We start from the raw sequence: 27,890 nt of genomic DNA, 5'->3' as shown, positions 1-27,890 counted from the left end.
CGGGGACGGAGGAACTGGGTGCAAATGCAGTTGTCTAGTCTTGGGTCAGGAGGAGAAGCCCCAGTAGTTTGAGAAATTCCTCCAAAGTAGCTTATTTTCCACCTCAGCTGGATTTCTGGACAAGAGCTCTTTGTGTCCCACTGGGCTGCCCCCACACTGAGTTGTAGGAGCATCTGGTGTCCTTAGACGTGTCTTCTCTCGGGAGAGGTTTTAGGAGTTGGAGGGCTTGTTTTCCTGGAGAACAGAGGGCCGGCTCTGTAAGAGGAGGGCCCCGCAGCGATGCCCTCTCGCGAGCCGAGGAGGAGACCCCAGGTGGCTGTCCGCCCGGGAGAGGGGCCAGGTCCAGTCTGCCTGGGGGTCCTGGAGGCTGCCTGGCTCCCCCCGTACAGGTGCAGGGCGGTGGGAACTGTCGGGATGCAAGTCTGGACGGCAGGGCCTGAGAGGCTTACGTGAAACTGGCCTGTTTTGGGGGGGGCAGCGGGGGGATGAGTGGTGCAGAGTAAGGATGACGGCAGTTTTCCGGAAAGCTGGAAGGAAGTCTTAGCCCCTTGGATTTCTCCACACCCTGTTCGGTGGAGCCACTGAAAGCAACGAATTCTTATGAAATTCCTGAATTGATCATTAAGGAAAAAAAAGAATCTCTCCACGGTGGCCTCGCTGTTCTTGTTCTGAAAGTTCCAGGTCCACGACTGAGTCTGAATTGGATTTCTGAGCAGACCGGGGTCTGGCAGAGCCTCCGGGAATGTGGAGAATGAGCAGGTGGCCCTTCCTGGGCTGCCCAGCTCCCGAGCACGCCCCAGGCACTGCACCCCGTCCGTGCCCCCCCCAAGTCCCCGGGGCATGGGGGCAAGTTGGGGACCGGTCGGGAACAAGTCAGGGCCGAGGTGGCAGCAGGGAGGCATCTGGCACTGGTGTGACCCAGACAGGGCCTCTTGGGGGGGGATCCTGGGCCTCAGGACAGGTCACTGGCCACAGAATCTCGGGGTGCGGGGGACCTGCCTACAGCACCCGACGTGGGGCTCCCTCCTCTCGCCTCGCCCGCCTCCTTGCATTGTACTGCCCGGCTCTGTCCCTCGGTCCCCTGTTCACCCACCAACGTCTCCGTAAAAGCACTTTCCCAGTCTCCAGGAGTGGTCAGGGCATCTCCTCCAGGCCACCGTCCTCCTCGTGGCCAGTCCTGTCCCCGAGTCCCCTCAGCGCCATCTGAGTGACAGTGCAGAGGAAGCCGGTCCCAACAGCTGGGGGTGACCACCCGAGACCCCCAGGCGTGAGTTCCTGTCTGAGGCCCGCCCCCCAGTCCCATCCCTTCCAGACCCATCAGACGTGCAAGGCCAGCCCCGAAGGACTTTGGCCTTTCGTGGATCACAGCCAGCCCCTCCCTGAGGGCTGTTCCCTGGGAGGGTGGGTGGGTGGGTGAGGACGCCACCCACGGCCCGCGAACCTCTGGGGGGTCATCAGCGGAGAGGTCGGCTTCTCCAGGGCGCCCTCCAGGAAGGCCGGCCTTTCTGGCATGGGAGGCGCTTCCTCACCCATGCCTCTTGGGGGCCCCGGGGGGAGCTGGGTGGACCTTGGGGCGAGGTGTGTGGTCCCGGCCAAGCCTTGGCCTGCGGGAGCCCCTGCTTGATTAAATAGGCGAGAACTGAGCTGATGACCTTTTTTAAAGTTAGAGGGGAAAAGACAAAACACAGCTAGTAAGAGGCGGCCATGGGCTCCCGACCCTGGGAAAACGTGTTGCTTTAAAGTTGGGGTGATGTCCTTCCCCTTCTGCTCTGGTTCTCTCTCTCATTCGGGCGGACTTCAGTCCTGCCAAGTTCCGAGTTTGTAGCTTCAGCTCTTTTAGAAACAGAAGAGTCCTGAAAGCTTTTACAGTTTTCTTCTAAGTGATAAGTCCATGTGAGCCTTAGGTCTCAGAAAATTCAGAATTGAAAGGATTCCACCCAAACCATCTGAACCAAAGAGCAGCCCCCTTCCCGGGTGTCTACACGGAGGGAGAACTCCACAGCACAGGGGCTTTGCTGAGGCTCTCGTCTCGGCCCCTTGCGGTGGGATGTCCAGCGCACGGGGGTTCTCTGACGTTGAGTGGACAAGGCCTTTGTTCCGGGAGACGGTTCCGGAAGGGCTCCAGGCTCGAGAGCAGCCAGTTTAGGGAAGTCGCTGCCTCTGGCTCAGTCACCGAGCTCGCCAGGGCGAGGACAGGAAGGTGAGAAAGTAGGCGGTTGGGGGCTCACAGTTCACATCCTTCGCTGTGGAGGCTGCAAGGTCCATGAACAGAGGGCAGCGAGTCCCTGACAGCTCCCGGCCCTGGAGCGCCACTGGGGTAACTTGAGTGCCTGTTTCTCAGCGTTGCTCTTGCGCTCTGTATCACAGAAAACCAAACTGCGCGCGAGTCAGACTCGTCCTGGGCCGCCACGCCCACGCCTGGCTGGCTGATGACTTGTGGTCCTCGTGCCTCACCTCGTCACCCACACTGTTCCTTGGCAGTAACTCCCAGACCGCGTGAAGTCTTACCCATCGATATTCAGCGTGTCTCTCAGAGGTGGGGGCTCGGTTTTAGAAACGAATCGTGACACCGGTAGATACCGTACCCGCCACTGATATGTGATTTAAGGGAATCCCTTGGTATCACCGAGCGAGTGTCCGGACTCCCCTGACGTACTTTCTCCGAGGTGGTCGGATTCCAGCTCCAGGCCTCCCGATCGGCTCAGGCGCAGAAATCTCTGTTTTCCCCGCACTCGGCTGTAGGGGGTTCAGCAGGCCCCAGTCCGGGGCACCTGGCACACTCCTCTGTCCCTGGTGTTCGCGGTTTTTCCTCGAATTGGTGCAGAATCGGGGCCCTGCTGGGATCTGACTCCGAGTTTTGGCGAAGTGGTGCGTGCCGTTCCCTCAGAGGCGGGTTCTGGCGTCTCCGTGGTGGTAGCAGTGGCGATGAAGTGGTTTACATGGAGAGGCCTGGGGTGAGCAGGTCCAGCCCGAGCCCCGCCCCGCTGGCCGTCAGGAGCACAGAGGGGTGGTGGGGACGGAGTGAGGCTCTCCGGAGCCCTGAGCCCTGCGGTGACCTTGGTTCTGAATCAGTGCGAATGGCCTCCGTCCGTCTGTGTCCCCGCGGTCAGCCACGCTCCAGGCCGGGTCTCCTGTGCTGGAGAAACATGTCATTGGCAGGCTGCACCCGCAGAGACTGGCGGGTCGGCGGGTGTCCCTGGGTCCTGCTCAGGGGCGGGTTTGGCTGGTGTCGAGGCGTGTGCAGGCGGCCGGCGGTGCCGAGGTCAGAGCTGCGGTCTCGTAAACACCTGCTCCGGGGCGGCACAGCTTTTGCTGAAGCGCGGGAGGCTGTCTGTGAAATCCTTCGTGTGCTGGAAAGACTGCCCCGGACTCGCGGGCACCCAGGGAAGCCCCGAGCAGGTGACCACAGTGGCCGGGCAGGGAGGAGGGGCCCCGGGCAGCTGGGGCAGGGCCTGGATGGGGGCGGGAGACACGGGCTGAGAGAAGTTCAGGTTCGTCTCGGGCTCTGCATGCCCGTGGGGAGGTGGGCTCCAGGCTCCAGGCCGTGAACTAAGCGTCAGAAAAGATCCTTCACCCTTTTCCCGCATGAAGGAAGCACAGAAATTCGATAGGACACGAAAGGCTTTCCGGTGGGAAGTGGATGGTGGCAGCAGCTCCAGGAGCAGGGGATTCAGATTGGGGCCCAGGGGGCTCCCCGATGGAGGTCGCGTGACTCCCTTCCTTGTGTCACACGAGCCGGCGTCCCCAGCCTGGAGGCCAGGCCAAGCCAGGCTGCTTAACACCTACTCACAGCGGGGCTCCTGGTGGCTCGGGGAGGCCATGGGCCTGGTCCACCCCTCGGCCCTGGGGGCGGGGTGATGGTGCCAGTGGTAACGGGTGGAAACCGCAGGCACTCAGCGCCGACGGGGCACCAGCATTGCTCCTCGGGGTGGGGGGGGGGGGCGCGTGAGATGCGGCCTCCAGCCTCTTTTTCTTTAAACGGGAGCAAAAGGAACGTGATTCAGGTCCTTACGTGCCAAGTGCACAACAGCCATTTAGAAAAACCTTCTATTTGCAAGAATTCCAGACTCACAGAGAGTTGCAGAGAGATCTGTGTCCCCTTCAGCCAGTGTCCCCAGCAATGACAAGTTGATATTAAGGACAGTGGCCGTTATCCCGGAGTGGCCTTTGGAGACCCCGAAGGAGCCAGAGTTGGGGTGTGGGGGGCCTGGAGTCCCACGTTGCCATTAGTCAAATGCGTGTAAGAGGTCAGGGGACGTTTGAGAGGCCTGGAGACTTTCAGAGATGTTACCACTGGGGGTTCCGAGTGTTTCAGTTTATCGTTACCACATGATGGGTGCGTGTCACAGCGTTACAGGAAGATGCAGCCTCAGAGCGCCCTTCCCCGTGTGGTTTGGCAAAGATTAAATCCATCGGGCCCTGTGTTGGCGAGGCCGTGCAGGGGACCTGACCCCCGGGAGGTGTCAGGAGCCCCAAGTGTTCATGCTCTTTGACGGAGGCTGTGGATCTGTGCTGAGGAAATGACCAGAAAGGCCACCAGGATCTCACGCTGGATGTTCACACCTCTGGTACTGATAAGAGCAACAGATTGGGAGCAACCCACAAGTCCATCCACAGAGCACTGACCAGTCATCTACAGGACAAGATGTGACGCTGAGGTCAAACCATTTTTGAACAATGTGCTAAAATGCTCAACATGTCATCTTTACGTTAAAAAAGCCAGGATATCACACTATGTATTTTATTTTAAGATCTATCCCTTTTGTGTAAAAATACTTGCAGATATACGCCCAGCTGTGGAGGTAGTTTCTCTGGTTGATTATGAGATATACACGTGTGTGTGTGGAGAGAATGTAAGGTAGCTTCTGTTCGTACAGATCAGCGGGATCTTAGATTCGAATTGAACCGCGTGCTGTCTTGGCTGCATTGAGTGTGGCTTTGTAGAAAATCCGATTAAGTTGGAGGTGAGTTTGAAGTTATTCAGCAGCCCTGGGCTGAGGCCATGAGAGAACTCTCCTGATGTGGTCCCCGTGGCGGCTCCTCTCCGGGTCGCTGGTGACCCCCAGGAATGACGCTCAGCTGCAGGGCCCGTGAGGGGGTTGGGCTGGGACAGCGCAGCCGTGAATCACCGTCCTCGCGGCAGGGGCCGCTGCGTCTTGGAACATTCCTTCCAGTCTTAGGCCTTTTCTCTGAATCAGAGATACATTTGCAATTTTTGTGGAGTTGCCAAACTCACGCTGAAAATGTCCAACCCCAAACAATAATTTAAATTGTCTGTATTACAATATTTATTTTGTGGACCATTCTAACTTTAAATTGTCTGTATTACAGTATTTATTTTGCGGACCATTCTAACTCGAAACTGCGCGCATGCTGTGTTACTGGCTTTGTCCGTGATTCAGGAGCCAATCATTTCCCCAGATCTATTCCTCTATGGCGTTCAAGTGCGGAGCGGCTCAGAAGATGCTTGCCCTGCGCAGAAGGCGAGGGATCGCACTTTGCATCCTTCCTTTGCTTCTCTTTCCGTCGCACACTCTCGCTTTTTAATTTCCTGGGAGTCAGATGAACCTCACTTTTGTTTTGTTTCTCATTTGTTTCTTTTCTATTTACAGCAGAGGACAGTGTTTTCACTTAGATCAACAGTATGTATAAGATAACAGGACAGATTAGTACGTTGGATATTCTAAACGGAGACGTGGTCCGCTCCCTCCGGGTGGGGTGTGCTGAGCTGGGCGGTGTGTCTGGGGGTCGGGGCAGCTCCCGTAAGATGCTAGTTACCGAGGGCCAGCCTCGCGCTCGAAGCCCGTGGCTCTCTGGTCCTTCGTCCTGGCGGTGTGGCCGCATGTGTCGCTGATAACGCGTCAAGAAAGTGCTTCTGCGCACCGCAGCCTGGGAGGCTGCTGAACGCATCGCGGAGCCCCGCCCACCGGGAGAACTCCCGTTCGATGCTGTTTAGCGTTTCTCAGAAGCCACCTGGCATTGGGGGCGGGGCGGGGGGCTCCTGCGCTCAGCCCGTGACTTGGGCGTTTCCCTAGTCTGGGCATCTCGGAGTCTCCGCGCACACACGTGTCCGTCCCATTCTTCTTGGTCACGTCGTCTTGAGTTTTCCGAGGCTGTACTTAGTGAGAACCGGGGGGCGGGGGGCATCTTGTTGACGTGGAATCAAAATGTAGACAGCAGACGGGGGCCCGGCGGGTGGGCGATGAGCATCCCACCCGCCTGCGGTCTCGCTTCCTAAGAAATCTGGGTTTAGGTTGGCCGTTGAATAGAGGGTTTTCAAGCGCAAGTTGGTCCTGGAATCCGACGTGTAGTCTGGAGGAGGGGCTTCCCAGGGTTGGAAGGCCTCCCATGCAGACGATGATTTTAGGGCCCAGCAGGGTGGACACGGGGGCTGAGGGACACACTCCAAAACAGCGTCCGCGCCTGCACGGAGGTCCTGGCCCCCGGGGGGCGCTGGTCTTCCCCACCTCCACTGGCGTCTGACTGTTGGACACGCCCACTTCACTGTATCTGCGGTGGATTCCAGTTAGGATTTTAAATTTCTCGCTGCGTCGACACAGATGCAGCCTCTTCTCACGTTAGAGCCTTTGATTTGCTGCTCGAAGGTCGAGCTCAGGCCCACTGGGAGGCCCGTCCGCCCGGGTGGCATCGGGGCTGGCGGTGTCCCTGGGACCCAGTGAACACTTTATAGTGGGATGTGGTGTGCGCGGCCTGCGTCCCGCCAGGCTCTCAGCAGCGCCGTGTGCTCTCAGAGGAGCCCAGCGGGCGGGGCTGCAGAACCCGAGGGTGGACAGGGTGCCCGCAAAGCTGAGTCAGCAGTACCTGCACGTGCGTGGCGAGATGATTCCGTTTCTGCCGTCACTAGAAAACCACGAATGCCCGGAAATATACTGTCCTTTCCAGGAGTATTTTGCACGTTTTTTAGAAATTACATGTTTGATTCCAATTCAAGCTGATTTCTGGGCTTTTTCTCCTTTCAAGAAGTACCTTTATTCTATCTATTGTTTTGTGTTTTAAACATCACCCTGATTCATCGTCTGAGATGAGGCGGAGAGGCTGGGGGACGTTTCGGGGAAGTGGTGGACCGACTCCTTCCAGGCTGAGACGCCACGAGCGCTGCGTCCGTGTGTCTGGGCCTCTAAACAAACCCACCCTTCCCAGCCACCTGTCCCAGACACGCCGCCGGCACGCACGGTCTCTGCTGCATGCGCGGAAACGGACACATCAGCGACAGGCGGAGCGGGGCGAGGGGACAGTGGCGCCCAGATGGCGGAGACTCTGGGAGCAAGGGCACCTTCAGTGCCGTGTGTGGAGGGCGAGGCCTGGGCGCCTCCCGTCCACCTCTGCGGGGCAGGGGGTCCTCACACTGCCCCCGCTCTGCAGCCCTCCTGGCCGGCCCGGGCTTGGCTTCCAGACACTCTGAGGTCTGACAAGCAGCATCTCTGTTGGGTCAGGTCCTGCATCCGAGAGGGGAGGGGGAGGGGCTGTCACCGTGGGGACCAAGAGCCACCCCACCCCCACTGGGCGCTCGTTGTAGGAGGGCAGGGGGTGGGCCAGGCCCCGGCTCCTGCGAGGGCCTGGCGGCCTCTGCCTGTGGACTGCGGCTTTGGGGGTCAGCCTTTTGTCTTTTTACAGGGCAGGACCCTGAAGCATGTTCTGTGGGGAGAGCAGGACCTTTGGCCTCACGTGGACCTGGTTTCAGGTGGCAAATGGCCTCCATCTCCCGTCTGTACAGTGAGACTGTCAGTGCCCCAGAGATCTGAGCTTGTCGTGGGCCTCGTGGACCCCTCGGGCGGGGCCCGGCTCACTCCCCTCTCCCCTCTTCAGCCTCCAAGTGACAAACCCGCCTTGCAAATCTGCCCTGGGCCCCAGGGCCGCTCCCCTGGTTCTGTGGTCTTTGTCTGCAGCTCACTCGTGCCCTGGGTGGGCGGCTGCCCAGTTGTCGTGCACGGAGCACGGGATGTAGGGGGCTGGGCGAGATTGCCGCAACCCCGCCATTTTATCAGGGGCCTGGCGGCACCCCCGACGGTTCACTCCTGCCCGCAGCCAGCGCGCGTGGGACAGAGGGGAGGGGAGCCAGGCCGCCCAGTTCTGAGGCCAGGCTGATAGAACTGTGATTCTGAAAAGGTCTTTAATTCTGGAACCTATCTTATTAGGGAGGTTAAATAATTTATAGGCCTATCGTGAAGGAAGGAAAATATTTTAAGGTCGTGTGGGAAAATGTTTCCATCTTATTCAGAAGCTCGTCATGAAGGCCTGACAAGGCTCTGGGCGTCCATCACAATCGGGTTGCCGTTGGCTGTGTCAGGCCGTTATCCTTATCGATGGGAATTTCAGATACAAGCCCGGCAGGATGAGCTGCTTCCCAGGGCCCCAGGGTCTTAGGTGGGTCTGTGGTCTGCGGGAAGCGTGGCATGAATGTTTAATGCTCTGTGTTCCATTTCAGCCCGTCTCTCCCTGCCCTCGACTGGCAGCTGCCGTCACACTCAGGACCATACGAGCTGAGGATCGAGGTGCAGCCCAAGTCCCACCACAGAGCTCATTACGAGACGGAGGGGAGCCGGGGGGCCGTGAAGGCGTTGGCCGGAGGACACCCCAGTGTGCAGGTATCCGCTCTGCTCTGACCCCAAGTCCTGTCCCTGCTGCAGGGGCAGCAGCTGGGGCTGGTTTAATCCAAAGGCCACTTTGCGGTAACAGCTAACAGCGCCTTTCATTTTCTGTCTTTTTTTAAAAATATTCTCATCTCCCAACCAGTTTAGCTAAATATTTTATGCACAGTCAAGCCGCAGTTTTCTCCTCAATACATAGAGTGGTACAATGGTACAATATACAATGGCATAGAGGTGCCAAGCTCTGCTTGCCTCTGGAGCTCACAGACCAGCTGCACTCGTGACTCCTGAGGCTCCTCTTCGGTGGGACTGCTCTGGCGGAGCAGGCGATACCCTGAAGATTGTGGGGGCGTGGCCAGCCCGGCGGGGTAGGGAGGGCTCCCCGGAGGGTGTTGCCAGCAAGCCTTTGCTCACCGAGGGGGCAGAATGGCTGTAGCTTTTGCTTGTGTCCCCTGGTGGGTAATGAGGGGCCTCGGTGCAGCCCGGCTACTGCTTTGTCCCGGTGGACAATGCCCTTTATCCCCATGTGTCCCTGAGCAGTCATGTTCCACTCAGAACAGATGGGAAGGAGGGAAGAGAGAAGCCAAGGGGAGACAGTGTGTCCAAGAAGATGCCCTGGGCCACCTTGAGGGTCCATCTCGCTGCCTGGATGGTGGCCAGTGGGCAGTGTGGCCTGGGGGCTGCTGTCTAGACCTCTTAGTAGACTTGACCTTGGTGCTATTTCGTTTTAAGGTGTCCTGGAATAGGAAAATTTAAAAGAAAAGAAATATACCTTTGAAATAAAAGTGCTTTATTTTTGAGGACCTTTTCTTTAACAAATCTGTAGAAATAAGTGTTCAGGGTTATTAGAACCAAGGACTGAAGCTTCTGCTGAGAAGCTCCCCCTCGATTTCTAACCCAGCTGCATTTTGTCCATCGTTCCTGCTGCAGACGTTCCACAGCGTACACCACACGCTGGGTGCCGTGCACGCCACACACGGACGGGCAGAGGACTCCTCCTGGCGCCCCTGCTCTGGGGAGAGTCAGAGAATCGAATCCAGGGGCCCTCTGCCCTCTCCAGCCCCAAGGGGAATGGAGCCCACCTCTGCCCAGCCCTCTGCTCAGAATTAACCCCATCCCCCAGGTCACAGATGGGGACAGATGGGAAGAGCGTGCAGCCCTGCTCTGCCCGCAGCCGCTGTTCCCCTCCTGCGTTGGCCGTGGCCGCCCACCTCCTGGGGCTGCTTCCCCAAATGTGGCCACCATCCTTGTAGCACGTCTCCCCACGGCCGTCAACAGAGCCTCGACCGAGGTCTCCTTGGGCCACGTTAAGATTTGTCCAAGGCAGCGAAGTCCGTCTGCACGGCTGCTGCCTCTGGTTTGGGGTTTTCAGAGGTTACTTTTAAAGACTCCATCCTTTCCTCTCTGAAGCCTTGGACCCTTTGAGGCGGTGGTTCCCAAAGTAAGCCTCCCCAGGGTCCCTCAGAGATGCGATTTTCTGGCCCACGCGCCCCACTGGGCCCTGGAGTGCCGGCTGGGACCCGCCACTTTTGCTTCTCAGCTGGGGACAGGAGGAGCGGGGACATGCCGTGGGGTGTCGGGGCCGGGGCAGCATCGGGGAGGGGCTGCTCCGGCCTCATGGGGAGCCGGCGGGGCTCTGTCGGTGTGGCTCCGGGTGCCACAGCCTCACACACCCCGGCCTCACACACCCCGGGGGAGATGGGTGTACTTGGCGTCAGAGTCAACGTGTTCAGAGCTGGTGTCCAGGCCGCGCCCGCCATCCCAAACCTGTCTCTCCCCTCCAGCCCAGGAGGTAAAGGTGAGCTCGCAGACAGGCTGTCCTGCAGGCGTTGGCATTTGGTCACACGTGTCACCTCATCAGCCCAGCGTCTCCCACCAGACCCCTGTGATGTGACCTGTGACCGTCCCCTTGGACGTGAGCTTGCCCTCTTGCCCCGGAACTGCAGCCGTACGGCGCTGATGGAGACGGTTCTCCCCCATCTAGCTACGCCCCCGCCTGTCCAGTCCGCTCCCCAACCCTGTCATTTAGGGAATGGTGCAAGCCGGAAGGGGAAGCAGCAGGGCACCCCGTGTTTGTAGTTGATTCCATTTAGATAAATAAAAATAAAGCTTGCGAGGGCAGGAGGGCGCGGACAAGTGCCGGTCCGCCGACGCGGCATTCAGGGCCTGGAGTTTGCGGGGTGACGTTAGGGCGACATCGGAGGCTGTGCGCTCGACGCCGGTTAATACCCACTTGGTATTGGTTGGCCGCTTAACTTGGGAAACGCAGAGCGGGCTCAGCAGCGCCCAGCGGCCGGCGGCCCTTTCAGATCCCCTCCGGGCGGAGGCAGGTCGGATAACGCTTAGCCAAGTCCATGAACGGTGTTTAAGTCCCTTCCTGCTGCGGTTTCCACTGGAAGAAAGTACGTTGCTGCTGAATGGAAAAGACATTACAAAGGTGAGGAAGTAGGCTGTTCAATAAGGAGAAATTAAAATAAAGCAGCAGAGAAATAATGGCCCAGAGCCCCCGTTTCTTGTCAACTACATTGGCGAGGGGCGCTGGCCCTGGAGGGCAGGGAGCCCCGTGCCACGTGGACACTCCTGTCAGGAGATGCAAAGCGCGGGGCTGAGGCCCTGAGCGGGGGCCGTCCCTGTCCTTCGCCTGGTGGCTGTGGCCCTGGGGACGAGGGTGTGCCCCGCCTCTTCTGGGAGCCCAAGGAACCCACCCCCTGCAGGGTCCCAGCGCCGTGCTCCCATTCCCACCGGGCAGGTGTCTTGGGCGCAGGGCGGTGTTGATCTCTCAGTGTCGACGAGATGGAAAGGACTGAGACTCGTGGAGGAATTCTGAAACTTGAAACCGCATTGGAAATGCCTTAAGAGTGAATCCTCCAAAATTATTTCGAGTTCAGTGACGGCAGGATGGGAGAGGCTGCTTCTGGGTTTAAGCAGAATGAAGGCCCCTCCCCCTGCTGCACAGCTGAACCGCGAGAGGAAACCAGGCCCAACAGAAATGTCAGCCTCTATCAGCATTCCTCCTGCAAGAGGGTTAGGACTGGAGACTTCTCTGATCTGTCTGCGGTAGAGGGAGTCTGTGTGCAAGGTGACGTGAGCAGGTAAAAAGAGGGGCTTTGGGGTTTGTTTTCTTTTTCAGTTAGTGGAGCACAAACTGGATAAAAATAGAATTTGCACACAATTGTAAAACAGATGAAAACAGAAAGCTCTCGGTTGCCGTGAAAGCCCAGTAACCGCAGAGTTTTATTCTGCGCTGCGAGTTATTTTAGCACATCCTCCGACACCGCGGCTCCCCGGAGCTCGGCCGCAGGCTGGTCCACATGCTGAAGACAGCCGCTCCCACTGGCCGTTCTGCGGTCAGCTGGCCAGAGGGAAGCCGGTTTTTGGTTCCGGGCATCCAGGCCGTCCCTCGGAGCCGCTGTCACATGGAGCTCAGAGGAGGCCTGCACCGGGGCTTTTGCTGCCCTCCTAGGACAGCCAGCTCATCGACTTGCTTCTGCATCCCCAAGCTTGTCGTGAAGTCAGGGGCAGTGGCCTTGTGTAGGACAGGCCCTGCCAGGCCCAGGGAGGACTCCTGCATTTCCCGGGCATCCAAGACGTAGGGGGAGCTGCCTCCACCTCCGCGGCCCCTCCTCTGAGTCTAGGAGACGCGACGAAATGCAGAACCTTCTTTCCAGGCAGAATCAGGCTGCAACTTCCGATTAGGAAAGGACCTTGCACTCACGTGGTCTCGTCCCCGTTTTCATTTGGGGACACAGATGTGTACGGGGCTTGCCCAGCATCGTTCGGGGGCTGGTGCCGGGAGTGAGCGTTCCAGACCGTCCACCACCCAGACTCTCCAGAGTCCTTGACGGCCCTGGTGGGTGTGCCCGGCGGGCGCGTCTGGGCCCCCGAGGCTGCTGTGATGGCCCTGTCGGGTGCGGGCTGGAGCTGGGCGGGCTGGAGCTGGGCGGGTGCGGGCCGTCCTCCTTGAGGCCCCCGGCTCCACCGGCGGGTGTGCGTGTGATGCGGCCACAGCGAGCGCCAGGGGCCCCGGGTCTGTGCTGGCCTCTGCTGACTTTGTAATGATGGGACCAGGGAGGAAGGGAGTGTGGGTTTCCCTGAACTTTAAAATTGTACCTTTTCCCCTACTGCCAAAGGATTCAGACACACGCAGAATCCTCCCGGGCGGGAGGCGTCCAGCTGGGGGCAGGGTGGAGTGTCCTGGCTCCCAGCGCCCAGGGCCCCTCTTGTCATCGGTCCAGACCTTCTGCCACCAGCGCCCCGCGTGTGTGTGTAAATCCATGGGCCGCTCTCTGGTTTAAGATGCAGGAGCCCCGAGAGCTTCCGACGGGGATGCAAAGGCCTTCCCCAGCGGTGCCGGCAGGACAGACCGACCCGGAGCCGTCGGAGCGGGGGCTTCACACCGTTGTTCTGTGTCTCCTGAGCTGCAGGGCTCACAGCGGCTCTCCGGTGGGATGAGTGCGGGGCCCCTTCGCCCCGGGGCCAGGTGTTCTGGGTGCGTCTGGGGCCTCCCTTCCGTCCAGTCTCCCAGCCCATCCTGCTGGCACCCCGCCCCGCGTCCGCGCCCAGCGCCTGGACGGCAGCCGCAGCTGGTTCCCTGCCGTTGCCGTCAGTGGGTCTGGGCTGAGGAGGGAGAGTCCCCCACCTTCTCCCTGGGGAGGGAGAGCAGAGAGCCGTCGGGCTGTGTGTTTTTGCTAACTCAGAGTGTGCGTCCCCAAAGGGGTCCCTGTGTCCCCTCTGCCTCCGCAGAGAAAACTGCAGCTCCAGGAGGCCGTTTCTGTGCACTTCGTTTTTCTGCTTTTCTTTCCTGCTGTGTCCCCGGCTCCCTTCTACCCTCCTGGGCTGTTGACCAGGCCTGGCCGTCACTCTTCCCTGCCCGCTGCGCTGCATCCCTGGTCCCCTGTCCCGAGAGCAGAGGTCCCTTCCGGGAAGGTCCCCGGTTCCTGCCGCCCCATGGGGACTGGGGGAGTGAGCTGGGGGTCGTCACGATCTCTGACCCAGGGGTCAAAAGGATGAAGCTCTGTTTACCCAGTTACCAAAATAACCTGCTCGATAGCATCTAGCCCGTCACGCAGGAGGCCAGGCCTGTGTGAATAATTAATAGGTCGCAGAAACGTGAGACTCGGCGGAGGCCTGTCAATTCCTAAACAGCACTTTAGGTTTGTAATTTGGGTTCCTGTCAGTTATGAGTGACCAGTGTAACCCCTGTCAGGCCGGGTGACTGGCCCGAGGGGGGTCCCGGCCCCGGCCTGGTGCCCTGCGTGGTGCAGGGCCTCTCTTTAGGGGGGTCGGCTTTGAGGCTCACGTTTGCCGCCGTAGGCCAGGACAGGTATTTTTCTACTATGTAAGACGTTCGAGCTGACACCGAGGAAGGAACACGCCAGGAACCAGCCATTCTTTCCAGATCGTTACAATCAGCCGGTCGGCTGTTAGCACTTTTCATTTCCTGTAGCACCCCGCACCCCTGGGTCCAGAAGCATCAGCCTTTCAAGAAGCAGGCTTCCTGGGGGTGTCTGAATACTGCGGACACACAGCAGTGCTTTCTTTTATCTGGTGTCCGCGGCATGCTCTGTTTTACCCAAAGCTTTGCTCCATTCTTTCTTATGGAAACCGGATTGAGACAGGATCGTTAACCTGGAAGCCAAGGTTTTCACAAAAGCCAGAGAAATAGATGCTAGTGGAAGAAATTCCTTGGGCCCAGTGAGGAGCTGAGGGTCAGAACTGCCCTATAGCAGCAGCCCTGCTCCAGCCCAGACCCCACCCCCTACCCCAGGAGCTGAGACAGCGCTCGGACGCAGGTCTGACCCTAGCCCGGACCCCAGTCGTCCGGCAGCCAAACGCCGCTGACCTGCCCGTGGGGCGGATTAATCTTTTATGGGGCAGCTGGGCAGCGGACAGCTGCCCTCTGCTCTTCCAGCAGCGTCCGGGCAGGTGGCCGTTTCCCTCTGGGCCGGCCGCGCACACAGGCCTGGACGGTCTCACTCTTTGTAGACACACCTGTGTCGCGGGAGCCGCTGCCATTGTTCCCACGACACAGTGGGCTCTGCGGAAGCTCAGGGCACCGAGCGGGGGGTTTGCCATTTACGTTCCTGCCAAAGCAGAGAGGTGCCTGTGCCTGCGTGGTCTCGGTGAGGCGTTCAGTGGAGTCATTGCCAGTGATAATAATAGGAAACATAGCTGGGATCTTGCTGCTGTCTGCTGACACACGGCACAGACACTCAATCTCAGGTACAGCACATCGGTTTTTAAACACCTGTTTTAGAGTTTCATTGGGCAGCAGAACTGAGGACAGCGCAGTTCAAGTTTTCCTGCAGCCGATACAGTCACTGGGGGATAAAGTCCGCGAGTAGCTCAGCAGTGGAAACCTTTTCAGAGCAATAAACATCGTCAGCCTCCAAAAATCTTCTAATTCAAGAGTTTTGGCTTCTGTGTTCCAGGCTGCGGGAATTCTAGAATAAAAGTCGCCTCGGGCACAGAACCCCTGATGACCTTCCATAATTCTGCTGTGCTTTCTGCATTATCCCAGGATGTTTTCCTGGTGTCTTTTGAGGGCGGAGCCATGTGCCGGACCGTTGCAGTTCAGAGCTATGCGTCGGCACTCCGGCCCCATCGCAGCTGTCAGAACACTCACACGCGGTGCAGGTGGTGGTGGTGGGGGGTGCCAGACGGTGTAACAGAGATAATGGTGAGAAACCACTGTCTTTGATAAAAATGACAAAATAGGAAAATCCGTGGCCCTGGCCGGCCCTCCCCTCTCACTGGGGGCTCCATGGTCTCCTGGGGGCCGTACCACGGGCGGCTGAGTCACAGATGCCCAGTGCCCTCGGCTGGGGGGTGGCCCGGTGGGAGATCCCCGCCTCGTTTGCTTCGGGGCCGGGTCTCCCTCCCGCTGGCAGCCCCCGGCCTGCTGCCCCGTGCAGAACCCTGTCCTTCGCCTTCGGGCCAAGCTCTCCCCAGGGAGGGTCTTCTGGGCGTCGTCCTCCTGGGGCACCGCCCAGCACAGGGACGTAGGGAGGTGCACCCACTGCGCAGCCTGCCCTCCGTGGGCAGAAGGAGGACGAGAGCCACGGAGGGCACGCCGGCCCGAGCTCTGGGGCCCAGTGTCTACGCCCGGCTCGCAGGTGGGTGGCTCCCGGCAGCGATCCCGTGTCCAGGTCCTCCTGGGCACCCCTTCCTGCTGTGCTTTGCAGACGGCTCTGTCTCCGGGGGGCGCTCTGGATTTGGGGTGTGCTGGCTCCCTGAGCGCTGCCCCTGCCCCGCACGCAGCTGGGGAGCCGCGAGCACCCCGTCTGCACGCTCGAGGGTGGGGCGGCGTGGCCCCAGTCTCCTTCTCCCGCACAGGACGCTGGGCTCTGGTCAGCACAGGTAGCCAGCTCGGCCCTGCTGTGGGCCGGGCCCCGCCCAGCGGGACTCATGATCGTGCCGTGGCTGGCGGTGGTGGCCGTCCCCTCAGCAGCAGCTGGTGCCAGGGCAGGGCTGGCCCGACGGCAGGCCAGTGACCGTCGCGTGGGCATGTGGGTGTCTGGCAGGCAGCACCCTCGGCCCACACAGCGCCTCCGTCAGCCCTCATCCGGGCCCTGCCCGAGGCCGCCCTTTGGGCGCTGGTGATAAACACCAAGGGCCAGACCCTCTGCCCACCCCGTATGCCTGGGGGTGGCCACTGCCCCGTCCGTCGTGCAGTGTTTCCAGTGAGTTCAGAGAGGCCGTCCCGGGGAAGGAGGGCTCAGGAGCACAGCCTTGGCCCTGCCCGCCTGAGGTCTGGTCTGCTGTGAGCTGACCGCCTGCCCTGGGCCCGTCCTCCCTCCCGGGCCGGCGTGGGGTGGGGGGCGGGCGGCGCCCCGTGGGGAAAGCTCTCCTGTGGTTTTGGAGACCAAAAGCTCACACGACGCAGTCTCTAAGTTAATCCAGTGCTGGAGAAGCTGGGGTTGAAAGAAGCGGGAGCAGCTTGTGTGCTGATTCCCTCCTTCCTGCAGAGTCCCTCTGGGTGTTGTGTAAAGATGGACAGTTTACATCTGGGTTAACGCGTGATTTCCCTTTAAACTGCCTGCTGCGCTGTGCACGAGGATCTCTTGCTCGGTGTATGTTTGTCCCATCTCAAAACTTACTGGAAAGTAATTTCCCTCAATTAACTGGTCCTTTGTACGACGCTCCTGCCACTGTGGGCTTGCGCTGTGGGAATTTCAGCACCGAGTGAATTTGGCGTCAGTCATTCCCTCTGCCCGTCATCCTGCCGTGCGAGTGCGAAGGTGAGCAGAGCAGCTAAAAACAAACATTTTTATGTGTAGGAAACTCACCAGGTCTTACACCTTGAAAATGGAATAGCACATTTTGTTCAGTTTAGGTTGAAGCAAAGAGAGGTCATTGTTATGACAGGTAATTTTATTTTATTTTATTTTATTTTATTTTTGTGTATGTGTGTGCGTTCAAAATACTGATTTATTTTAGGTGATGGGATGAAGGGTGATTGTTTCTCTTTTGCTTCTCTGTCTACTTTTTTTTTTTTTTACATCTTTATTGGAGTATAATTGCTTTACAGTGGTGTGTTAGTTTCTGCTTTATAACAAAGTGAATCAGTTATACATATACATATGTCCCCATATCCCCTCCCTCTTGCGTCTCCCTCCCTCCCACCCTCCCCATCCCACCCCTCCAGGCAGTCACAAAGCACCGAGCCGATCTCCCTGTGCCATGTGGCTGCTTCCCACTAGCTATCTATTTTACGTTTGGTAGTGAATATATGTCCATGCCACTCTCTCACTTCATCCCAGCTTACCCTTCCCCCTCCGCATACCCTCAAGTCCCTTCTCTAGTAGGTCGGTGTCTTTATTCCTGTCTTACCCTAGGTTCTTCATGACTTTTTTTTTTCTTAAATTCCATATATATGTGTTAGCATACGGTATTTGTCTTTCTCTTTCTGACTTACTTCACTCTGTATGACAGACTCTAGGTCTATCCACCTCATTACAAATAACTCAATTTCATTTCTTTTCATGGCTGAGTAATATTCCATTGTATATATGTGCCACATCTTCTTTATCCATTCATCCGATGATGGACACTTAGGTTGCTTCCACGTCCTGGCTATTGTAATTAGAGCTGCAATGAGCATTTTGGTACATGACTCTTTTTGAATTATGGTTTTCTCAGGGTATATGCCCAGTAGTGGGATTGCTGGGTCATATGGTAGTTCTATTTGTAGTTTTTTAAGGAACCTCCATACTGTTCTCCATAGTGGCTGTACCAATTCACATTCCCACCAACAGTGCAGGAGGGTTCCCTTTTCTCCACACCCTCTCCAGCAGTTATTGCTTCTAGATTTTTTGAGGATGGCCATTCTGACTGGTGTGAGGTGATACCTCATTGTAGTTTTGATTTGCATTTCTCTAATGATTAATGATGTTGAACGTTCTTTCATGTGGTTGTTGGCAGTCTGTATATCTTCTTTGGAGAAAATATGACAGGTAATTTTATAAATATTATTTTGACAGATAGTAGAACGTGCCAGGGGCAGAAAACCCATGCAGTGGAATATGTGAAGTATTTAAATTACTTCTCTTAAAATGAACTTCATGTTTTCAATAATAGACGTTTATCTTCCAGGTTAAACCTTAACTATTCCCATTTTCACTGAAATGGCATGTTTTTAAAAAGGCAGAGTTACTCCCACAGTCCGCTGCATCCTATGTGCCGTCAGAGCAGGGCCCCGGTGTGAGTCCCGTGGGATCTGAAATTGTCATTTTCAAATCGTCTGACCCCGGCCAGGCCATGTGCTGGCCTGGGGGCTGGGAGGAATACGCCTTGGCCACACAAGAGACAGTCTTAGCCAAAGACTCATTTACATATTCTTATATTAAATGTCACAAAACGGAATGCTAAGAGGCAAAATTTGTTTCTTCATCGGTCTCTGATTTTATTTTTACATTTCCTGTTTTAAAAATGTAGGTCAAGTCCAGCACAGAGTACAGGTTTCTTAGGAGGTTCGTTAAACTGGCAAAAGACCGGACTCACGCTCCCCAGCAGGGAGCAGTTGGGTGGACCCGGCAAGCTGGTCTTGGTTCCCCCCTAACTGAACTCTGTGTGTAGAGATGCTCCCGTGTCCACACAGGAAGAAAGCTCTTCAGTTCAAACAGGAGAGGCATCTTGTTTCTGCAGAATTAAGCCACGTGAGCAGGACCCACCTTGAAATGAGCGTCAGGCGCTGGGGGGCTCCTGGCAGGTTCTCTGTGTGGTGGCCTTAGAGCAGGAAAGGCTCTGCACTGGCCTCGCGAGGGGCGCAGCAGGCCAGGAGGGCAGCGAGTGGACGGGTGGGTCTCTCAGCAAACGTGACGCTTCCTCTAGCTCTCTGCTCACCACGGCCACTCGGGTTCAGCCGCAGGCCTGAGACCGACTCCCCTCCTCTGCACGCCCGTCAGACACTCATCCGGTCCATGTGGGCCGGACACCTGTGGGTCGGTGTGAAAGCTCGAGTATTTTACTAGGAAGGAACCACTTCGACCACGAGCACATCCACGGGTGCTTGGAAACACGCCACAGACGAAAACGATGAAAATTGGGAGCCTGACGCATGAAACTCCTGCCGCCGCCAGGAAACGAGATCTTCCCAACCAACTACCGCATTCCAGACCAGTCTGGAGAGCGCGTGCGTGTGTGCGCGTCTGAGTGTGAATGTGCACGTGTGTGCTGCGTGTGCGTCCGTGTACACCTGTCCTACGTGGAGCTCCTGCTTGTCTCCAGAAAATCTCAAGGGTGACGTTGACAAACACAGCCTGTGACAAACACGGGCTGTTAAATATTAACCGGGTGCTATGGAATGCTCTGGAATGTCCACAGACACCGGACACCCGTGGTGAGCTCGTGTGGGAGCCTCAGAGCTGCTGGACGTTCACCTGAAGCTGTAAATTCATTCATCGGGGGCTGCGGTCCAGCAGCGGTCAGTCCTGGCTCGTGGCCTGCTTTCTCCTATCCATAGTTGCGACACCATGCAGACCCTGTTGGCCGGAAGACGGGACGGGGGGGAAGGAGCCGCTGACCCTGCGGGGGCCCCGCCCTAATAAGGCGCCACCTGGATCCCTCGTCTGGCCCGGCCGTCAGCCCCACCAGCGGCCTGGCGCCCAGGCACATCCTTCCCGGGGGCCCCAAGCGGGTGGCGCGGGCCCTGGCCCTCTGCTTGCTGAGTGCCCGTGAGGCTCCCGTGAACGGCCTGTGTTGTTTGGGACTGTCTCCTGAGCTCCGTGAGGCTCCCGTGAACAGCCTGTGTTGTTTGGGACTGTCTCCTGAGCTCTGTGAGGCTCCCGTGAACGGCCTGTCGTTGGGACTGTCTCCTGAGCTCTGAAAATTTGTAAGTGCTTCTTCGTCTCGTAATTAAGTGAAGTCAGCGCAGTAGCTGGTCTTTGTCAGCGCGGCTTTGATGAACGGTTCACTGCTGATTTGAACCACACGTGAAACAGCAGGCGCTCGCTTCTCTGGGTTGAAGAGACATTTGTTCCCAAACGCAGGGACGGAGGAGAGCTCGGGGAGGCCACAGTGCGGGGGGTGGGGGACAAGGCGGGCGCTGCTAACTGGATGTCGTAGAAAGAAATGGAAAACCAGCCAGGGCAGCATATAGTGAGTTCTCTGCAAGGAAGACAGAGAGCGAGACACCCGGGCAGGGCAAGCGCTCAGCTCCCAGCGCTGGACCTTCCAGCGGAATTCCGACTTACTCATCTGGACGGAGCTCCAGCTTCCATTCTAACGTCCCAACTTGGGAAAATGACCCGTAGAGACGGAAGCAGGATCTCGGTCACCGCGGTCAGCTGCAGCTGGACCGGAGGTTTCCCGTTTCTTCGGGTCACTGACACATGCTCCCTCGGTCACCTGGCAGCCTGGCCCTTTGCGCTGTGCCCCGGCCCCCTCCGTGTCCTGAGCCAGTGCGGCTTGGAAGGTCTTGGTCATCCAGCCTGAGCTTCTTCCCCGTGGGCTGTGAAGTGACTGTCAGGGCGCCTTCCCACAGGGCAGAGACGGAGCCCGGACGGGGCTCACGGGGCGCGTGGACCCGACCACAACCCCGCTGCGGGGCTGGTTCTTCCGTGGCTTCTACTCGGCCGCAGGGCTGGGAGGGGCTCGCGACCCCCTGAGAATCCCGCAGGGGAGCAGGCGGGTCTGGGGCCTGCAGGTGGCCTCATTGGCACTGCCGCACCAGGGTCTCTGCTGCTGTGGAAGCAGTGACAGTGCTCTCGGGGACGGCACTAGTTTGGCCCATCAGACTGTGTTACACTTGCTACCTGTTGTCAAAGCGGCTAAAATTAGTCCAGGGAGAACGTGACCACAACGCGAGAAGCAGCACAGCTGTGCTGACTGAGCCTTTCTGCTCGTGGGGCTGCCCCTTCCGCGGGGCTCCTGCGTCGGGACCCTTGGGGGCTCTGGCTGGATGCATCGCCTGCCTCTGCAGGAGGAGGGAGTGAGCCCCAGGGGTCCTGTGGAATCTGGGCCTGGGCCTCGCCCTGAGCTGCCTGCTTTCTTCAGGATTTGCCTCTTGAGTATGGTCAGCTGTGACCTGGACGGAGAAGGCGAGTCAAGTTCAGTTCTGAAAAGGACTCACCCTGAGGGAGGCAGCAGCTGGAGGTGCAGGGGCACGAGGAGGGCTCTGACCTGCACCCTGGTGGTCAGCCCGGGGGCGGCCAGTGTAGGTCCTGAAATGCGGGAGCAGCGCTCTCCCATGGGCTCCTGGTGCACGATGGGCTCGTTCCGGTTCTGGGGCCCGAGTCTCATTGGGTTTTGTGCCCACACACGATCTTGTCTTCAAGACCGTGCGCCTAGCCGGCTGGCCCACACGATCAGAACGGCCACACGCGGCCGCCCGTGTTGGGTCTGATGCTGGTGGCAGATGGGCCATGACCTGGGGCTCCCCGCAGCTGGTCCAGGGGCGCCTGCAGCGGGCACCAGGGCAGCCCGTAGCCACCACCTGCCAAGCCAGGCCGAAAAGGGCCGATGCTGTTTGTATCTTGTTTGCAAGCATCCTGTTTGCTGGTTCGGACTGGCCCGAGCAGGGGGAAGTGGATGGCGTCCTCTTGGGCGAGTGTCTGAACCCATCAGGGGAGGCTTGTGCGGACGGCTTGGCACTGGCCCAGCTTCGGGTGGGGCCCCACGAGCTGCTTGTGTTGCCCGCGTGTGGGCAGAGGGGTGGCCTGAGGAGGAGGCAGTGGCCTGGAGAGACTGGCTCTGCTTCCCATCTGCCTCCCCCTGCGGGTCCCCGTCACTGTCCCGGGCATGGGGCACGTGTGCTCCTGGGATGCAGGTACATGCGTGCAGGTGTGCACTGCATGTCTGTGTGCGTGTGTTCCAGCGTGGGCAGCCAAGTCTTCAGAACCGACTGCGGAGCAGAGGCCCCAGACTTTGGGGCCCGAGGTGCAGGAGGGGCGGGGGGACCAGCCCCGGCCTGCGCACGCTCCCCTGTGAACCAGCCTCCGCACGGGGAGCACGGTGGGTCCGGGCGTCAGCGCGGCGCTCACAGGCCTGTCCCCCTCTCTCCCCAGCTGCACGGCTACATGGAGAGCGAGCCGCTCACCCTGCAGCTGTTCATCGGGACAGCGGACGACCGGCTGCTGAGGCCCCACGCCTTCTACCAGGTGCACCGGATCACGGGCAAGACCGTCTCCACCACCAGCCACGAGGCCATCCTCTCCAACACCAAGGTCCTGGAAATCCCGCTCCTGCCGGAGAACAACATGCGAGCAATGTAAGCTGCACCTCGGGGGCTCGGTGGGCGCTTGCACGCCTGCATGTCTCCCCGCGTTTCCACAGCTCAGGGGCCTTGGGCGCCCTGGGCTTAACACCTCAGTAGACGTTACAAATATTTATGACAATGGATTTGTTTCTTCCTGGGGTTTCAGCCCCTGTGCGTGTTGCCACTTTAAGTATTTCAGCTCACAGCTGTCAGTACTTCCTCCACGTGTGAACGTGCCACGCATTTATTTCTGTGACTGCTCTGTGAAAGTTAGAGCGATGGTCAAAAGGCAAACATTGAAACATTAAAGAGACCGGTATGTCTGGGTCGTATTTTCACTGAGGGTTTCTGCATCTCCGATGTGACCAGCTGGAATGTGCAGGTCAGATCTGACTCAGTAGTTTAGAGGTGAATTGGTTAACGAGCTGCAGGGCAATCTTCTCGTGTCCAAGTAGGACTTGCATTCGTGGCTTCCTGAACTGAGTGACTGCTACATGCATTTCACTCCTGAGCTGTGAATGCAGCAGAGAAAGGGGACACGGTTGTCCCACAGGACTTGCCTTCTCCTGGAGGCCTCTGGGGCGGGGGACATAAGGCAGGAACTCATTAGCACGGGGGGCCTGTTGGAGACTTCAGGGGCGAGTGTCTGTTGGGGGGCAGCACAGAAGCCGAGAGCTGACCCTGCAGGAAGGCAGCAAGTACAGAGGCCCCAAGGCAGGAGTGAGCCTGGGGCATCCACGGGGCAGCGAGGAGCTCAGGGCTGTGGCGGGTGAGGGAGCGGGTGTGGAAACCACATCGTGTAGAGCTTTGCATGGGATTTGGATAAGTTGTTTGTAACTCATAAACCCTCTACGTCAAAAACAAAGGGAGGGACTTCGCTGGTGGCGCAGCGGTTGAGAATCCACCTGCCAATGCAGGGGACACGGGTTCAAGCCCTGGTCCCGGAAGATCCCACATGCCGCGGAGCAACTAAGCCCATGCGCCACAACTACTGAGCCTGTGCTCTAGAGCCCATGAGCCACAACTGCTGAGCCCACATGCCACAACTACTGAAGCCCACGTGCCTTAGAACCCGTGCTTGCAACAAAAAAAAAAAAAAGAGAAAAGGAAAAAGGGAAGGCCTTCTCTCCATGTTGGCTTTTCACGGATTTGGGGGAATTCATTCTAAATCCTTGGGTTTGCTTCAAGAGCTGTTATCACAGTTCCTTCGGACCAGGGCAGATGGTTTGAGAGAACTGCTGGTTCCTTCAGCAGCAGCCGTTCCTTCAGTGGCTGCATTTACCACAATACCATCCAACCCAGAGACGGTGTAGACACCACGGGACCGGGACTGGCCCCGGGCTCCAGGGCCAGGGCTTCCCTGCTGCTCCGGGCTGGGCTGTGGTCCTGACCCAGAGGCATCATGCGGCCTCGTTTCCTTAGCTTCCGACAGAGGGAAAGGGCTGGTTTCCATCTGATGAATGACGCCTGGGTGGTTCTGCTGGAGTCTGGTGTTGAATGGAACTGTTAAGTGAAATTAAGTGAAATCACATGAGGCCCCAGAAAACTCAGGATCCTGGATTAAGGGGGACGCCGCCGGAATCTCAAGTGGAAGGAGGTGTCTGGAGCAGCCGGGGGAGCCTTGCTTCGGACGCCCGTCCTGCTCCGGGGCGCCCACCGAGCCCAGCGCAGTGGGGCTGGGGCTTCTGGAGCCCTGAGCGTGTGGCAGCTCTGCCTCCCTGGGTTCCGGGCTCCTGAGCCGGGGCTGGCTCGTCTCCTGCTGCCTCGGCCCCAGCTCAGTTGACGGGTGGGTGTCTGGCCACCCCGGCCCCTGGGCAGGGCTGCAAAGACCCTTCGGTGAGCGGTCGCCGGGATGGGGCGGGGGTCCGGGGCTGAGCATAGACTCTTGTTTCTGGCAGCATCGACTGCGCCGGCATCCTGAAGCTCAGGAACTCTGACATCGAGCTCCGCAAGGGGGAGACGGACATCGGGAGGAAGAACACGCGCGTGAGGCTGGTCTTCCGCGTCCACGTCCCGCAGCCCAACGGCCGGACGCTGTCGCTGCAGGTCGCCTCCAACCCCATCGAGTGCTGTGAGTGCTGCCCCACCCCCCACCCCCCGTCTCCAGGCTGAGTGGGGCCAGCCCCTGCCGCAGGTTTCCTTCAGTAGCACCTTGGTTCTCGTGCGCAGCCCCTGAGCTGTGCTCGTCCCACCCACAGCACCCACACCTTCCCGTGCAGTCACGGAAACACCTGCACCCTGGCCAGGGCGCCCGCAGCTCCTGTGCGTGCGTGGTGTGAGGGCTGCCGCCGACTCCCGGCACCTGCAGGGGGGCGTAAGAGGGAAAGGAGGTTTGTCCCGAAGTACCGAGATGTTTGCCGTGACCGAATTCGACTGAATCCCCTCACGATTCAGGGAACCTGAGAAAGTGGCATTTTGGCCTTGAAATGTGTTGGACTGAAGGGACCTGAATTTGCAAGCCTGCCCGTATGTAACTCGGGCCTCTGCCCCTGGTGGCCCTGGGTTCACGGCCCTCCGTGTGCGTGGACGGCCCGGTGCTGAGACGCTTCTGGCTCGGATGCCCGTGCCCACGCAGCTCCTCCGGGAGCCGGGAGCGCCGCGGCCTGGGGTCAGCTTCCTCTTGCGGTGACGCTGTTCGTTTCTGTTAGTGAGTCGGGTGACCGGTTCAGCTCCGCAGGGAACCGCCACAGTGCCCGCCCCCGACCTGGCACCCGGACCCGGGGGGGGACCAGAGTCTCCACTGGCCACGGCCCCAGCGAGAGCCTTTCCACCCGCCCTCCTCCTTCTCTCATCTCTGAAGCACCGCCCCACCCCTCCGGTGTGGGCTGTCTCAGGACACCCCCGACCTCGCAGCTCAGCCGCCCACCCGTCTCGGCGGGACCGTCCTGGTTCAGTTCCTCGGCCTCTGACCTGAGCGTCGGCCAGACCTCGGCGACGGGGCGTCCTCCCCCGCAGCCCCTTCTCCTTCTCTGCTGTGTGGTCTTCACCTCCGTCCCAGCCCTCCCCCCTGCTGCTGCTGGACCCTCCCATCCAGTCTCTAGAAGTCCATCTCCAGGCCGTGGGGTCTGCCACGGATGGCTCTGCCCCCCTGCCCCGAGGCCCCCGCCCCATGAGGCGGAGTGGGACCCTCCCTCCCGGGTCCCCTGGCTGTTGGGTGACTGTCAGGACCCCTGGCTTGGCCTCAACACCTCTCCAGCCACACTTCTGCCTCCTCCTGCGTCTGGTCCTTTGCCCGTCCCGCCCTCCCCGACAGCCTGAGCTCGGCCGCCTGTGGCCCGCCAGCCCCTAAGCCAGAGCCCGCTTCAGACGGGTCCCCACATCCCACCTCCTATCTGGGGACACCTGCTCTCCGGGCCGTGGCCTCCCCATCACCAGCAGGGCTTCCCACGGCTTCCCCGGGCCCTTCCCACTGGCAGTCAGTCACCCTGGCAGAGCGCGCCCACTCACTTACACACACGCGTGTGCACGCTCATCACTGAGAGGTGAGCTGTCTCCACGTGGACAAGTCAGAGGCGTGGCTGCCTTCCCGTGTCACTCTAACCTGGAGTAGACTGTGAAGACACGGACCACGCATGGTTACTCTTCTGTTCCGTGTACCAGGGACGGGTCGCACTGCTCACCCAGGAACTCTTTGAAAGCAGGGTGTAGAGGCCGCCCCCGAGAGGGCCAAGCAGAGGGGCCTGGGCGTCTCACTCCCGTTGCTTTCCTGCCCCACACAGCCCAGCGCTCGGCCCAGGAGCTGCCCCTCGTGGAGAAGCAGAGCGCGGCCAGCGGCCCCGTCCTCGGCGGGAAGAGGATGGTCCTGTCCGGCCACAACTTTCTGCAGGACTCCAAGGTCATTTTCGTGGAGAAAGCGCCAGGTATCTTCTTTAAAAACCGACATCGAGCCCTTGCTGTTAGGGCGCTGGCGGAGGTTGGCTGGCAGGAGGTGGGCGCGGGCGGCCACGGGTGCCATGCAGAGTCCTGGGCCACTGCACGCGGTGCCGGCCGTAGAGGGGCTGCAGGTGCGGGGCCTGCAGGAGGCTGTGCTCTGCTGAGGGGTGGCCCCGCGTCTGCCCGGCTAGCGGGCGCCTCCCTCGTGGGCTCCGACCAGCTCCTGCTGCCGGGCCTGCCCGTGCAGAGGCGTCTTCTCGTTTCTCAGAACCACAGACCGTCCGAGGCAGGCTCCTGGGCATGGAGCGGCCACGGTGCCGAGCGGAACCCCACTGGGGCCCGGAGACCTTGCTGTACCCCCGTGGCACGCTTCAGGCCCTCGCCCTTGTCAGCACAGAACCCCAAGGTGCACAGGCAGCCGCTGTTCTTTTAGTGACGGCGGCCCCTGGGCCGCTCCGTGCGTGTGTGCACGCCTGTGTGGACCTCTGCATGTGCGCTCGGGAAAGGGGGCTGCGGGTTTGAAGGGGAAGGGTCTCCTCCCTCTGGTGTCTGGGGAACCAGGCAATGAGCTTCTTGCTGTGCTGCAGGGGAGACGCAGGGGCGGCACAGCTCCTGCCCCGGGACGCCCGGCCCGACCACGTGGCCACGTGGACCTTCTGTCTCTCTCAAACTCCAGAGTTTGTTTTGGGGGCGGGTCCTTGCAGGGAGCTGGCCCCCAGGCTGGGGAGGGGCTCCTGTGGGGTCCGGGCCTGCTGCCTTATCCCTCGCCTTCTCTTTCCCGGTCACGGTCCCCCTCCCGAGCGCCGGGGCAGGACTCGTGCTGAGTACCGCAAACCGCGGAGGCACTCAGCCTCCGTAATGGGGTTGGTTTTGTACAGTTTGCAGGAAACTTAGTACTTCAATCAAAATGGGCTTAAAAAGTCTCTCACGTTTAACGTGTTCTGCCTGTACGGTCGCGCGTGTGATTGGAAACTGTTTTAGAGGCTGGAGCAAACCCGACCAAGTACAGTGGTAGGGGGGGAATCTGTGCTCCCGGAAAGCCCCCCTTTGGACGAGGTGAATTCGGAAATAGCGTAAGCTTTTGTGCTTTAGATGTGTGCACATGTGCAGTGCGTGGTGGGGGGGGCGGGGAGCCCAGGCCTGGTGCTGCGTCCTCGCCGCGTCCTCACCACGTCCTCACCGCGCACAGAGACGTCTGTGGTGGGAACCAGCCGGCGCCCCTCGCTGTTTGCTCGACCAGTTAGCCCCGACTTTGACCTTGGTGCCAGGATGGGCCTGTGAGACGTCTCCTGACCCCCTCGGCTCGTCGTGGGTGCCCGTGGGGCTCCTAGGTTGGCGTGGCTTACCGTGGCCCGGTCACGGGGCCTTCACAGCGGCCACCCGCCTGCAGGCGGGAGCCGAGTCCTCGGATGTCTGACCGTCACCCTCACGTGGCCTCCCGGGCCGCCCCGGCCCCATGCAGGCCGAGCACCGCTGTCGCTCGCTGTCACGTCGGGGCCTGTCCCCAGCCCGCTCACTCCTGCGGCAGATCTGCGTCTGGCAGGCGGAAGGCGAGAAACCAGCAAGTGGGTGGAGGCCAGACGTCCCGTGAACACCGTGTGACAAGGGAGACGTAAAGACGCGGCTGTGCGTCCTGTCACGTCGTGCTTGTGTCCCAGCGGGGCTGTTGGCACGTCTGCGCGCGTACTCGGGCCAGTTCTGTGTTTGCAGGA

The 27,890-nt window shown here is 59.4% G+C and overlaps 1 protein-coding gene across 5 annotated transcripts in view; it reads left to right on the top strand.

Annotated features, from left to right (window-relative positions):
- Positions 1–27,890, top strand: part of NFATC1 (nuclear factor of activated T cells 1) — a gene marked incomplete at both ends in the record, with an annotated part of 99,085 nt that overhangs the window by 22,131 nt on the left and 49,064 nt on the right. For all 5 annotated transcript variants that reach the window (XM_082853148.1, XM_082853145.1, XM_082853149.1 and 2 more), the window contains 4 exons: positions 8,447–8,606; positions 22,115–22,317; positions 24,204–24,376; positions 26,025–26,165. In XM_082853148.1, coding sequence (XP_082709274.1) covers positions 8,447–8,606; positions 22,115–22,317; positions 24,204–24,376; positions 26,025–26,165 — 677 coding nt within the window. The remainder of the gene's footprint in view (positions 1–8,446; positions 8,607–22,114; positions 22,318–24,203; positions 24,377–26,024; positions 26,166–27,890) is intronic.

Source organism: Leucopleurus acutus, assembly GCF_964270905.1.
Source record: "Leucopleurus acutus genome assembly, chromosome: 13".
NCBI lineage: Eukaryota > Metazoa > Chordata > Mammalia > Artiodactyla > Delphinidae > Leucopleurus > Leucopleurus acutus.
Note: the sequence above shows the minus strand (reverse complement) of the source record. Positions and strands in the feature narration are given on the sequence as shown.